The following is a 13,544-nucleotide window of genomic DNA, read 5'->3' as shown; positions in this document are numbered from 1 at the left end:
TCACACACACATGCACACACACATTATACATTGACACACATGCACACATACATCACACACACATACATACAGCACACATGCACACACACATCACACACACATACACATACACACACACACAGCATTTGCTGTAGTAACATGGAAAATGTTCTTATAGCTGGAGTTCTCGCATGCAGATCCTGGCCGACATTGTCCATCTTCAATTTATACGTCAGCAAGCCAGGTGAGATGGGATGGGGATGGGGTGCAAGAGTGTCTTTACTCTTTAGAAACCTTTGAAAGGACTGTCTTTCCTATATCACACCAGAAGAACACACCTAAAATCTCAAATTTCTGCATTCCAGTTAGCACTAGTAAAACTGATAACTAGAAATTTAACACTTTCTATAAATTCCTATCTTCAAAGGATACAAACAAAAAGGTTAAAAAAAATAAATTTCTCTGAAAGTTGGCACAGCTTACTGATTCTATTAATCTGCTTTAGGGTTTAACAAAAATCAGCACACTAGCTACGTATGATGATACAGATGTAGAGTCACCACACTCAGGTGACTAAACCAGAAGGGTTTTGAATGCAGGTCCAGCCTGGGATACAGACCATGAAAGCCCCATCCCCAAAAAAGAATAACATGCATGCAAAGAGTTGCTTTTGGCTGAGTGTACAGTGCAGTAATTAAATAGCTCACCAAAAAGGCAGAAAACATTCAAAGGCAACTTCTGGTCTAAGAAGCCTACTCAAAAGTAACTCAAGGCAGCACTGTGTGGCATCTTGAGAGGATTCTACTGAATGGAAGTTCGAACTCTCAAAGAAACAGCAGTGTGCGGACGCAGTTCCCACTATGGATGCGGTTCACACCGGAGAGAATTTTAACAGAGTGCCTGGACGACGACTGCTTTTCGTGAAAGCTGGCTTTCCTGATGCAGTGACATACCCTAGGCCATCCAGGGGGAAAGGGGGTGCACATGATGCTCCTGTGAGGCCAGGAGATGAGTCATCCATAGTGACAAAGGCTGTTAGGTTCTCTCTGCTCCATCCTCATTAGGGTGCAGCTCCTCCACCAAGGATTAAAGTTACCAGGAGGAACCCAGGGTGTCCTAGAACCTGCCCCCACCTGCATTCAACTCTTTAGCTGCCTATCTAGCAGGAACCAGCAAGGCCATTCTGTTACCCTTCCTGTTTCTTTGACAACCTTCAGTGAGGAAAGGCTACCTAGAATATAGCCAATTCTAGCAATATCTAATGACAACTTTTATTGACATGTAAAAGGACAATTAAGTCCCCAACCATAACCACACCTCGTGATAAGTTTGCAAACAAATTTGCTTTTTGAAAGCCAGAAGATAGTTGTAACCTTGAGCTGCATACAATGGCTTTTGTGAATTTTTAAACGTTTTCCTGACATTGACTAATAGTTTAAAATTGCCTACTGTGTGGTGGGTAGTATTATAGCCCTGAGAATATGTCCTTTTGCCCTTATATAGTTCCCATTCAAGTTTAAATGACCTCAGAAAAGTAAAATAGGTTAGCTGGTAAGCGCTCCATCAGACTATTAAGAGCTGCAGGTACAGCGCACTATTAAAAGTAGTTTTTGCATAAGATATCAGAATCTGTATTAACACATACACACACACACACACACACAGGACAAAACTCAGCAGAACAAAGTTCATATATGACAACAGGAAAAGGATGCTAACACAAATGGTGGGTGAGATCTTTTAAGTCGCACATCCTACTTATGACCACCAGGTCCCTTCCGAGCTTCCAAGTGTCTGCAGCATTTGCTTGCACTGAGGACAGTCTGTCCAACCAATAGGATATACTGTACCAAGAGTTACATACTGTAACTCTTCTAGGCTTGTGCTACAGCAGAGCAGTCTGGCAACCACCCCTAGACTTTCACACAAATATCATCACCAAAGTGTCCACTACTCCAAAAGGAAAACTCACCTTTGAAAATATGTTTCCAGATTGTGATTTAACATTGTTAGGATTCTCTGCTCCACTGCTGTGGATCTCGCTCCTAATGGTGATGCTGCCCTACACTAACCCAGAGGTATCTGCTTCTTCCACAGGGATTTTACTTTGTAGATGGGCAAAGGGACAAACATTTTTATAACCTCAGCCTTAGACGGTATATCTTAGTATAACGTAGACCAAGCGAGCTTCACACAGCCACAACAGTAATATTTTGTCACAAGCATCACAATAAAACAGAGAACAAAAGAGAAAGCAACCCATTGGGGTACCGTGGTGCTTCACTTACCCGGGATGGGAATAATAGGAATACTTTCGTTGGGGACCACCCGAGGTGAACTGCTGTCTTCCACATAGAAATGAGCAGTCTGAAAACATTTTCTGTGTGGAAAAGAAGATGCCAACAGTGAGCACAGAAGTACACTTTGTCTAAGTTTATCATTTCAAGATCCTCCTTTAACAGTTTTTCCCAGCTTGAAACATCACACAGCACTGATGGCAAACCCAAGGAAAAATAGTACAAATGCAAGCACATTGTTTAGCACACTGGAGCAACCCCAAATGGCTGAATAGCCATCTCTTATTACAGCTAACTCCAACCCCAGAGCTCTAAACTACTCAAATAAGTGAGAATTTGGCACAGAGTACACTCCTGCACAGCACATGAGGATTCTACCCAATATCTCTACAGCTGGCTCATTACAGAGGAACCGTTTGCAATTCTGACTAACGGCCCCCAAGTACCAAGTTCAAAACCACACCTTGAATCCCTTCCAATATAGTCATCAAACAGCCCAACTGTACAATAGCACCACATTGTCTGTGCTTAGCTAAGGCCCCAAATCCTCAGACAGCTTTTAAAGGGGTCAGGGGGCTTCAATAGGAAAAGCATGCCCAAATCAGAGGCCCTTTCCAGACAACAGCTAAGCCTGCAGGTGTTTTCTGCTTGCCTTCAGCTCAGCTTTGTTTTTACCTGTACTTCAAGCAAAGCAGGGAGCACACAGTGGTCATCATAGGACAGGCAGTGAACAGAAAGGCTATGAGCGGCTCATGCAGCCTCTGCCTGAGATGCTGGCCAGCCCTCAGCTTTCCAGCATCCACGTCACTGCTCGCTGAGGCCCTTAATGAGCTGCCGGAAGCACAGACTGAATATTTAATGAGACTGCTCAGTGTGAATGGCTATTGTGACCAGAGAAGGGTCCCGTTCATCTGGCAGAGGGGCTTTACAATAGCTGGCCCTACTGCTGGGTCTTTTAGCCGGGCAGACAGCATCTTCTAGTGCTCCCAGTCACCAGGTTGAGTCCTGCTCCTCTTGTGTTTCATGCCAAGCAGCATTTACACGCTGTGGCTTTGCATTTTCTGGGGTCTGTATTTCAACTACCAAGGATAAGTCAACCCTACTTCAGGGTGTCTTTTCTCATCTAGTGGAAAAAAAATCCTGAGGCGGTTTTAGAAAGCCAAAGAAGGTGGGGAAGTCAGGGGGGCTGCTGGGGGAGAATCGATAACTCTAACAAGCCAAATAAGATCCCTGTGAGAAGGAGACATAGTGGTAGCTTTCCCACAGCAAGATGCTGTAGACCTGCTCTCACCAGTGCCTTTAGAAAGGCACTTCGTTCTTGTCCCAGAATGAAGACTTTTTCCTTTAAACTCTCCCTGTTCTCACATGGAGAGGGTACCCGTCTGCGTCACTCTTGCAAGGTGAAGGGTTCCTGAACATAAATGACTCTAAGCTCACGCGCACTGTAGCAGAGGCTTTGAAGAACACCAAGAGAAGGCAAGTGCTTTCTCAAGTGCCTGACATATGTGGAGAGTAGAGACACAAGGGTTTATAACTGGTCTTGAATAGCCTTTACATGGCTTGGGGTAAGATGCACATACTGTGGGGCTCTGGTCCTAAAGACCTGATGCCAAATCCAAACAAAAAATACGACTACCAGTTTTGAAATGCCAAATTCTTTCTGTTTTTAAATTAGTTAATTTCTTTTTACCTTTGATTTTTGTTTGTTTGTTTCTTCTTCCCTCTTATAATCCTGTGGACACAGATTTCTAGGATGCAATGTTGAGGTTGAAACATGGGTCCTGGACACTATGATGGAACATGAGCCTTGCTCATTCAGGGCCATAGCTGTTGGAATTCTAATTTTTGTTTGTTTGTTTGTTTACTCAGCAACCTGAACAAGTTCTCAAAGTCTCTCAGATAAATGTCATCCAGTATGCCAGCTCAGCTTTAAAATACAGAAGAACAAATGAACAACAACAACAGCAACAACAAAAATAATAACCACCTAGAAACTTCTGGGCTGGGAAGAGCAGCAAATGTTTAATCCCAGCACTCCAAAACTGGGATTTTAAATTCAAGACTAGCTTAGACTAGCAGTGTGAGACAAGTCTCCAAAAAAAAGTTTGTGTTTTACAACTGCAAATTACTATGGCTATTTACTTCTAGAACAGGAAGCAGTTACATGGGATTCCATTACTGACTAAGTTACACAACTAAGCCAGACAACTTAGGAAGGAACAAGCCATGGTGCAGATTATTATTTGCTAGAAAACAGGCACACAGTCCAGCCAGTCTTGCTGTTACATGTAGAACTAACAGCTGCACATTATCTTTAGAAAAACACAGTGTGTACTGAAGCAAATCTCACTCCAGTGCCCCATGTGCTGCTGTTTATAATGGATTTTCCCTGGAGCAAAGTAACTCTGTGATTGCCAGAGCAAAGCTGGCAAGTGGGCGGGGGTCAGGAAACCGGGAGAGTCAGCTATGCACATGTGTGCCTTGCTGCACAGCACATGCTTTTATCCCACACGGTGACATGATTCAACAAACCAGCAGAGAACCTGGGGAAACCTTTGAATGGAAGTTTTAAGGTATATGGCAAATGTTAACTCAGGACCCAGCCATAGCATTGCTCATGCAAATTACATGTTCTCTGCAACTGGCCATAATCCTCAAAACCAATTCCTAGCGCCTAGCTAAGCATTGGGACAGATGATCCTTTCGGAGATATGAGCGAATACAAATGAACAAGAGGGAAAGATCAGTTAAAGTCACCTGAAACCCTCCTCCTTACTCTAATCACAATTGCTATTTGGGGGGACATCCTTCCATATCTTTGCTCATTTGCTTATTTAGTAATCTTTGATCATTGTTAATGATGTTGGGAGCAGGAAAAACAAGATGGACAAGGACTCCACCTTCTTATGAGAAGTTAAGTTCTCATAGGAAAGGGAACCACAAATATGTAATAGTTTAGAGGAAATACAGCTTTACAAGACTGTGATTAACTGCTGATGGTTTAAGAAGGGACGGTATGGTATCTGAACAGAGACCTGAAAGGGAAGGACAGGGACAGTGGTAGTGGAAAGAGCATTCTAGGCAGAGACAGTGGCTACGAAAGTATCTTAGAACACAGCAAACCTGGCAGGTACTGGAACTGAACAGAGAGTCTGTAAGGCTGGAATAGGATGGCAAGAGCCCCAGCACCTAAGACCCAGGAGGCCTTTGTTGGCTTTTGTTGAAGTCTAAGAGCCAGGCAAAGCCTAAGGACTCTAGCCCATGCTGTGAGACACTTTTAGCTCTCTCTTTGAACAAGTTCACTTGGGCTGTTGTGTGAGTGATGGTCCATTGAGTATCAAGAAGGTAACAAGAACATCAACAGAGGGCTACTGTTGTAATCACTCCAAAACTCAGGTAGGTAGGTAGATAGTGAGTGGGGTGTGTGTGTGTGTGTGTGTGTGTGTGTATGTGTGTGAAACATGTGGTGGGTACTGGGAACTGACCCTAGATCTTCACACATGGTAAATGCTCTAACATTGGGCTACCTTTCCATCTCTGTTTTATATATTAATAACAAACTACAACCTTAGCATAGACATGTATCCCTTCTAAGAAATATAGATGACATCCTCATTACTAGTGTTTGCCTAACCTTCACTACATTGTTAGTACCACTGCTTTAAGGAATACTTACTGAGCATCTATCCAGGGTTAGGCTGCCAACTCATTCCCCAAGTGCAATGATCTTTTCTTGTGTGCAAATCCTACACTTTGATTTTACTTTTCCAAAAAAGCAGAAGGATATTGTATGGCACTGTATTTTAATTCGTTCATTTCTGCAAAGTCCCATGAAGAGGGTTTTTTTTTCTTGATGTTTAGCAAGATATGAAAAATAAAAAGCAAAGGCAGAGATTTTGGAGAAATGGAAAAATACCCACGAGTCAATTCCTCTAAACTTCTCCCTTGGCTTTGTTCCTAGATGCAGGGTTGCCTCTGAGTTTGAGCCCAGGGGATCGGGGACAGACTTTCTCAGAGTGTTCTCAAGTATGTCACTGAGTGTGCAATTTCAGCTTTCTTTGTAGTTTCAATTCTCTTTCAACCAACACAGCCTAATCATGCCTCCTTTAATGAACAGATTTCTAGGATAGTGAAAAGCCTTTTCCAAAATTGCTTTACCGTGAATATATTTACACGAGTATTATTATAAAAATGGAAAACAAAGTAGATCATGTTTAGAATAATGAAGAAGTGTATTTATATGTTCGGTTACAAATTATAACCTACTTCATCACCACCATACATTTTATGCTTTTTTTCCACTTCCTTTCCCCAAGTGTGCTCAACCTTCTCTTGAAGAGCTAAGGCCAGTTTACAGTACGCTCACTGAATTGACATCATTGGTGTACTGTACTGACAATCCAAATGATCTTCTGCCTTCCCTAATCTACACTTACAGCATTTTCTAAAGAGTTTCCAAATTTAGAGATTCTTTGAAGTTTTGAGGTTCACGAATATAAACTACCCGTTCCTCTCTGTACCTGCCTGCTCTACCGCCCTTACAGAAACATGTTAGTCAACAGTGGTTATTCACAGATGTCCAGAGCTCTTTGGTTTTAGTAAGCCACACAGGACAAAGGCCATACCTGGTGACAACCACCAGAGAAGGCCTAGATGGGGCACAGCCTTGTGTATTCTGAAGTTCCTCCCTGAGGAGCTGTTTTGCAGTGTTCCTAGTTAAGAACTTCTTGTGACAAAGGGACAGTAGTTATAGAGACTGTCTGGTGCTGTCACTAAGAAGCCACTGAAAATGAAATAACCTTAAATGTAAGGTGGGCAGTACCATACATTTGCCCATAGAAGTTATATGCCAGTTTACAGGATCCCATAAAGCATGAGAAACAGTCACTATGGTATCAAGGGTGTTAAGTGCACAAAGGCCTTTTGTACAGCACATACTTAAATAAGAATATCAAAGTCCTCAGTTCCGCTTCTGTTAGAACCCAGGTGTCAGAAATAGGGGAGCAGCTTGGTGTGATGGTGCATAAGGCCAGCCTGATCTACATAAGGAGTTACAGGACAGCCAGGGCTACCTAGTGAGTCACTGTCTTAAAAAACAAAAATAGACAAACAAAACAGAACAGAATGGCAAACTGCTCTTCTGTATACACTGAAGAAAAGTCTTTTTTGGGAGGGGGCAAAATTACAGAAAGGACATTTCTCGTTTCTCTCTCCTATGGCTAATAGCAAAACTCATTGTAGTTTCTGTGAAGGAACGGAAGTTGTGGTATGTACTTAAGTATCAAGTACTGTGCAGTATCCTGGTGTCTTCATTTCCAACTGTCTGAGTACTTGAAGAATCTGGAAAGCACAGGGTGACCTGACTTCCCATGACACAACTCCATTAGTGAAGAAGTATTATGAAGCACTAGACTGAACACTTCCAGATGGGAGCAAGAAGGAGTCAGCCCCATGTGCATGACATGTTTTCTCAGTTCAACTCAGTGGGTATGAGAGATGGAATAGGAGATATGTGTGTGTTGTTTCTTCAGTTGCTCATGATTCTGGTATGTCTCTCCCCCAGGAGGCATCCTGCTATAATGAGCTAGTCTCCAACTCAAAGCTACATCTTGAAGGTAAACATGTCTGATGCTGGACCAAGGATAGCTAATGTTTTAATCTATGATTGCTTCCAAGAAGCTCTGTATAGCCAGAGTTTTCCTATATTCTTCTGTATAACTGTCCTCTTTGAGAATGATAACATGAACTTACATATTTTAGAATAATTTCAAAGGACAGCTTCATTAGAAGCCAAAAGGGTACGATGGGGGCATTTTTTTTTCTACCAGTTCTTCTACTCTGCATGGATTCTGCTTAGCAGTTCCCTAGATCTCAAGCCCAACTCCTACCACTGCAGTCCAGACTATGGGATGTATGGTCCTTGTTTTGGTTCTTTTGTACAAGTGTGCATGTGTGGGTCTAACCTTTTAAAACTCCAGAGGACACACGAGGCATATGGGTCATCAAGTACTGTTCTTTAGCTAACATTTCTAAAAATAACTTTCCATTCTTTCAAATAAGGGATCTATTTTGAGGATAGAGATTTTGTCAAGACTCAAGCACTCTACTGTTGTGACAGCAGAAGCTATCTGTCATCGGGATGCAGCAGACACTGACCTCCATCAGCTGTCAGCTCTCAGTCTTAGAGCCTCCACTGAAGCACACACGGTGCCAGCACATGGCAGGTTCTGCTGTTTTTAATTGGCCCTCATGACTAATGACACACACACAAACAGCTGTTCCAATGGCATAATCCAGTCAGAGAGCCTTGCTCTGCCAACAATACAGAGTGAACTACAAAGATGAGCAGGAGAACTCTAGATTTTTAACACCCTTCCCTACTTCCTTCCAGGAATCTGACATAGATAGTCCTAAGGTATAACCCCCAGGAGGCCGGCGCTTCTGCAGAACCCCCTCCAATTCTGCTCTTTCTTCCCAGGTAACTGGTTAGACAGCTTTTGGTGTAGGCTTACGATTTTCTTACTTCTGTCTCTATCTATCTGCTTTCCTGGCAAGAATTTGTGAATAAGCAGGCAACCAACACTTTCCTGAAACAAAGGGCTGACACTGAAGTCTAGAAATGTCTAAAGAGACACTAGGCACTGTTGTTTATACAAAGGGCTCTGCAATGGCAGGCAGGGGCTTCTGAGATTTACTGACATTTGTCTCAGCATGTCCATCCTTTTGACAAGCTTGTTTCCATTCTCAGTCTTAGGCTTAGTATTACAACAGTTTGTCTTCTGCTCTGGATGATGGGCTGTGGGCTGGAGTGGAATCCTAGCAAGGTTTTCAGGCTTATATAAAAACTCAAAATTACAAACTAAACAAATGTTGATATACAGAGACAAGAAATCAAGTCACTACCTTCAAATTAAGAACAATGGTTTTATAATCACACCAGAGTGTGAAGAAGTTTTTTAGCTGTGTGGAAGCAAAATTCTAATTGCAGACTCTAGCGGGCAGTTGGCTCAGCTACTACTGAATATTAATTAAGCAATCTTAAACGATTCATAGACTGCCCTCATTTGAATTTACAGTGCCATACCCACTAATAATCTCATTTATTTTCATGTTGTCAAGAACAGACATCCCATTAATATTTACTTTTGTAAATGGGTATGTTGTACGAGACATATATGAATGGAAAGCTGCAAACACTAACAGGCCATCAAAGAAAGAGATTGAGAGTTGTGCTAAAAAGACTCTGATTGATTTATTAGGGCAAAATGTTTCCAGAAACAGAAGTGACAAACAATAGAAGAGAAAGACTGCATATCTCTGGGCTTTCCCTCAGGAGTGTCTGCCTGAAGCTACTCCCAGTCCCGCTTGGAAGGTGGCCCAATTCTAAGTTGAGATTTTTTCGTACACAACAACTCACTTGCTGCTAAGTTGTCCTTACTGCCTGTTAAGTGATCCGGTTTATGTAGCTAAGTTTATACAGTGCAGTCTCCGGAAGGACTCTTCCAGCATGAAAGATTCAGACATCAAAATATGCTTCTTGGTTGGCATATTTTCCAAGTCATGAAAGGGGACACAAAACTCTGACAAATCAGAGTATGCTCTGGGGGATAATAAAGTGGCATGTTTTGCATCGGGACTGCTGGGATTCCTGGGCATGTGGTTGTCATACTCTTGGACAAGCAGAGGACAGTAGGAGAGGGAGGGAAAGAAGGGGAGAGAAAAGAGAACAAAATCACCTGAAGGATGAACAGACAGACAGACATGAGATAGAATGCAGACATCAGGTGAAGAAAAAGGGCTCCCAGATATTTGGGATTTCATATAGGTAGCAACAATGCCTGTCACTCCTGCTATAGCTAAAGTAACAGAGAAAGGTGTGATTTCCACGGTAAGCATGTAACTGGATGAGTCAGGTTGCCTGTAGTGACTCTTTTTAAATGGGAGAAGATAAGCAAACTGCATACATAGAACTAGCCCCAATCTTTCTTGATCAGCTTCGTTTTTGCCAAGAAATTCTAACAGATCCCTAGGGATGACTACGTGGGCCCTTCCAGGGAAGTGGACAGCGGAGGTCACTACCTATGTCATTTTCAGTAGCCCAAACTTGCTTTCTTCAATATTTCAGCCAGTTCCAAGATGAACCCCTCATAGTTCATCCCAGGACTCAGTGGAGACCTGGGAAAGGCCTGACACCAGGGTCTTTGAGACAGCTGTCATGCCTTTGCATCCTAGCCTGGAATGTTTGAGCACCTAAAACAAGGTGACAGATGCTCACCACTGATCCAAACCCCACTGACTTGAGGCAGTTAACAGACCCCTGCAAGTCCAGGTCAGTTCAAGGAGGAGAGGAAACATATATCATCACTCAGAATTACCATTTAAAATGGTCTAGGAACTACTTATTTCCTAAACATACTGGCTATTTTGCTGTAATATTTTTATGTTTTTGTTTTGTGCTTTGTTTGAAACAGAGTCTCTCTACATAGCCCTGGTTGTCCTGGATCTCATTCTGTAGACTAGGCTGGCCTCAAACTCATAGAGATCTGCCTGTTTCTGCCTCCCTAGTGCTGGGATTAAGGGTATGCAGCACCATGTCTGGGTTGTTGTAATATTCTTTGTGTGTGTGTGTGTGTGTGTGTGGTTTTTCGAGACAGGGTTTCTCTGCATAGTCCTGGCTGTCCTGGAATTCACTCTGTAGACCAGGCTGGCCTCGAACTCAGAAATCCACCTGCCTCTGCCTCCCAAGTGCTGGGATTAAAGGCATGCACCACCACCTCCTGGCTGTAATATTCTTAATAGCCTTAATATTTCAGGATCTCGGAAGGTTCTGTATGCTTTTTACTGAATACCATTGTAGTAGTACTTGTGAAACTTGGGATGAGGTCCCTAAAAGACACCACACTGACATTTCTAATGATCAAGAATTGACTATTACTGGATGGTGGTGGCACACGCCTTTAATCCCAGCACTTGGGAGGCAGAGGCAGGCAGATTTCTGAGTTCAAGGCCAACCTGGTCTACAGAGTGAGTTCCAGGACAGCCAGGGCTATATGGAGAAACCCTGTCTGGAAAAGAACAAACAAAAAAAACAAAACAAAACAAACAAAAAAAGAATTGACTATTAAAAGAAAAATTAAGGTACCCACACAAGAACTTTGGAACAAGTCTCTCAGAATGAAGAGACTGTCTGAAGCAGTGGCTCTCAACTTATGGGTCGTGATTCCTTTGAGGGGGTTGAATGACCCTTTCATGGGGCCACATAACAGATAGCCTGCATATCATATCTACATTAAGATTCATAACAGCAGCAAAATTACAGGTATGAAATAATCATGAAACTAATTTTATGATTGAAGCCACCACAACACAAAGAACTATATTAAAGGGTCTCAGCATTAGAAAGGTTGAGAACCACTATTTGTTTTTGTTTGTTTGTTTTTTCTTTCCGAGACAGGGTTTCTCTGTATAGCCCTGGATGTCCTGGGACTTACTCTGTAGACCAAGCTGGCCTCGAACTCAGAAATCCACCTACCTCTGCCTCTCAAGTGTTGGGATTAAAGGCATGCACCACCACCACCTGCTAAGAACCACTATTTTAAAGAAATAGTTTATAATAAGATGGTAACACCCTGAGAATACACTGACTCTATTCCTATATCTCTGGTGAATTAACAGTAAGGCCATGGTGTCCAGCTCTAGAGTGGCTGCAGGGAAGCAGATACAACTGCCAAGAGAAAGACCATAGAATCAGAGGCGGAGGAGGGCACCGTGCAGCCATCTATCAAAGCACCATCCATGAACCCTGCGTTGCTGCCAGTTTCCTGAACTTATCCTGCAGCTGTATTTATCCATGTGCAAAATGACACATTAACAACGCTATTCAGCATAGTACTGTGTTGTCACAAAATTGATAGCCTTAGAGAACTGCTTAAATAAATCACAGCATATCTATTTAACATTCCCCCAACACAGGGACTATAGATGCCTATAGAAAAACTGTGTTATCTCAAAGCCAAGCACATGGGTAAAACATGTAGTTCTTTACTATGTAAAATGAGACAGAGATATCCTTATTTGTTTAGATATATAACAATTGTTCAATAATGCATAAATTTGGATAAATGAGCACATATTTGTGAGCAGGTGGGGAATAGGGTGGGTAGATAGAACTGTTATTTTAAACTTTGTTACCATGAATGATGTCAAATCCTACTTACTCACAATTTAAATGGACTTTTTGAAAACTTTAATACTTGAGTCTGGTTTTTATAGTTTTATCCTTAGCTCACACCTTTCATGATTAGGGGCCCTCAGAGGCACGGTCCTTCCTTGTGTCCACAAAGGGAAAGCTAAGGAAAGGATCATAAAAAGCAGGGGTAGAAGGCAGAGATCACATCAGGTGCGTACCCAGCTACTGCAGCTGTGTGGGATGCTTCTCTTTCAGTATCTGTGGAGGCTTCTCTTTTTTCAGGCCATGGGAAGAGAGGAGAAAGAAAGAGATAAAGGTAGACATGGAGGCTGGTAAGGCTGCTTGTCCTAATGCATTCCAGCCTCCAATAGAAGCTGGTAGCCTGTATACTAGAAAACCATACAGGCAGAGCAACTCCGTAGGGAAGAGGAGGAAACCTTGAGCCCCATGTGGACAGAGACTCTATCGGGCCCAGCTCCTCCTTGTAGATTGTTGAGCATAGCACAGAGCAGGAGAGAAAGGACCTGCTGAAGATCTAGCTGCCTAGAGTGGAGGCCCCACTTCAGCAGGGCTTCCTGACCATGCCACTTCCTTTCTCAGAGTCTCCATGTCTCCTTCTTCTCAGGTGTTAACAAAGAATTCCATATATGCTGTCTCATTTAATCTTTATAGCTATTCTATAAAGAAGACTTCTCAATAGTCCTGTTTCCTAGATGAAGAAACTGAGTCTCAAAGGGATCCCATGGCAAAGAGGTAGAGCTAAGGTGACAGTCTACATGTCTCTGAGTCAAGGTTTGTAGCCACACTATAAAAAATGCATTTGATACTGTATAACTCACAGTTAGATAGAATCTATAAATATCTGCAGTTCCTTAAGATGATCTCGAGCTTGGACCTAGGTAGACCTGATATATTCCCTCAGCTTAAGCAAAGAAGTTCTCAGATTCCTTATAACCAAGTGCAGATATGAGGTATCTCCTGGGTGAAGCACAGTGGGCCTGTAGCAAGTTCATCCCCATACTGAGGGCCAAGCACATAAGCAGGCTGAGTATTATATCTGAGAGCCAGACCCTGGATGG

General features: G+C 42.6%; 1 protein-coding gene across 3 annotated transcripts in view; it reads right to left on the bottom strand.

The window, feature by feature from the left end:
* Window positions 1-13,544, bottom strand: part of Ptprg (protein tyrosine phosphatase receptor type G) — a 680,661-nt gene that overhangs the window by 43,204 nt on the left and 623,913 nt on the right. For 2 of the 3 annotated variants that reach the window (XM_031344861.1, XM_031344870.1), the window contains one exon: window positions 2,268-2,359. In XM_031344861.1, the coding sequence (XP_031200721.1) occupies window positions 2,268-2,359 (92 nt within the window). Of the gene's footprint in view, window positions 1-2,267; window positions 2,360-2,951; window positions 3,081-13,544 lie in introns of those variants that run through there. The other variant, XM_031344878.1, reaches the window with a different exon arrangement.

Source organism: Mastomys coucha, unplaced genomic scaffold (assembly GCF_008632895.1).
Source record: "Mastomys coucha isolate ucsf_1 unplaced genomic scaffold, UCSF_Mcou_1 pScaffold10, whole genome shotgun sequence".
Taxonomy (NCBI): Eukaryota; Metazoa; Chordata; class Mammalia; order Rodentia; family Muridae; genus Mastomys; species Mastomys coucha.
Note: the sequence above shows the minus strand (reverse complement) of the source record. Positions and strands in the feature narration are given on the sequence as shown.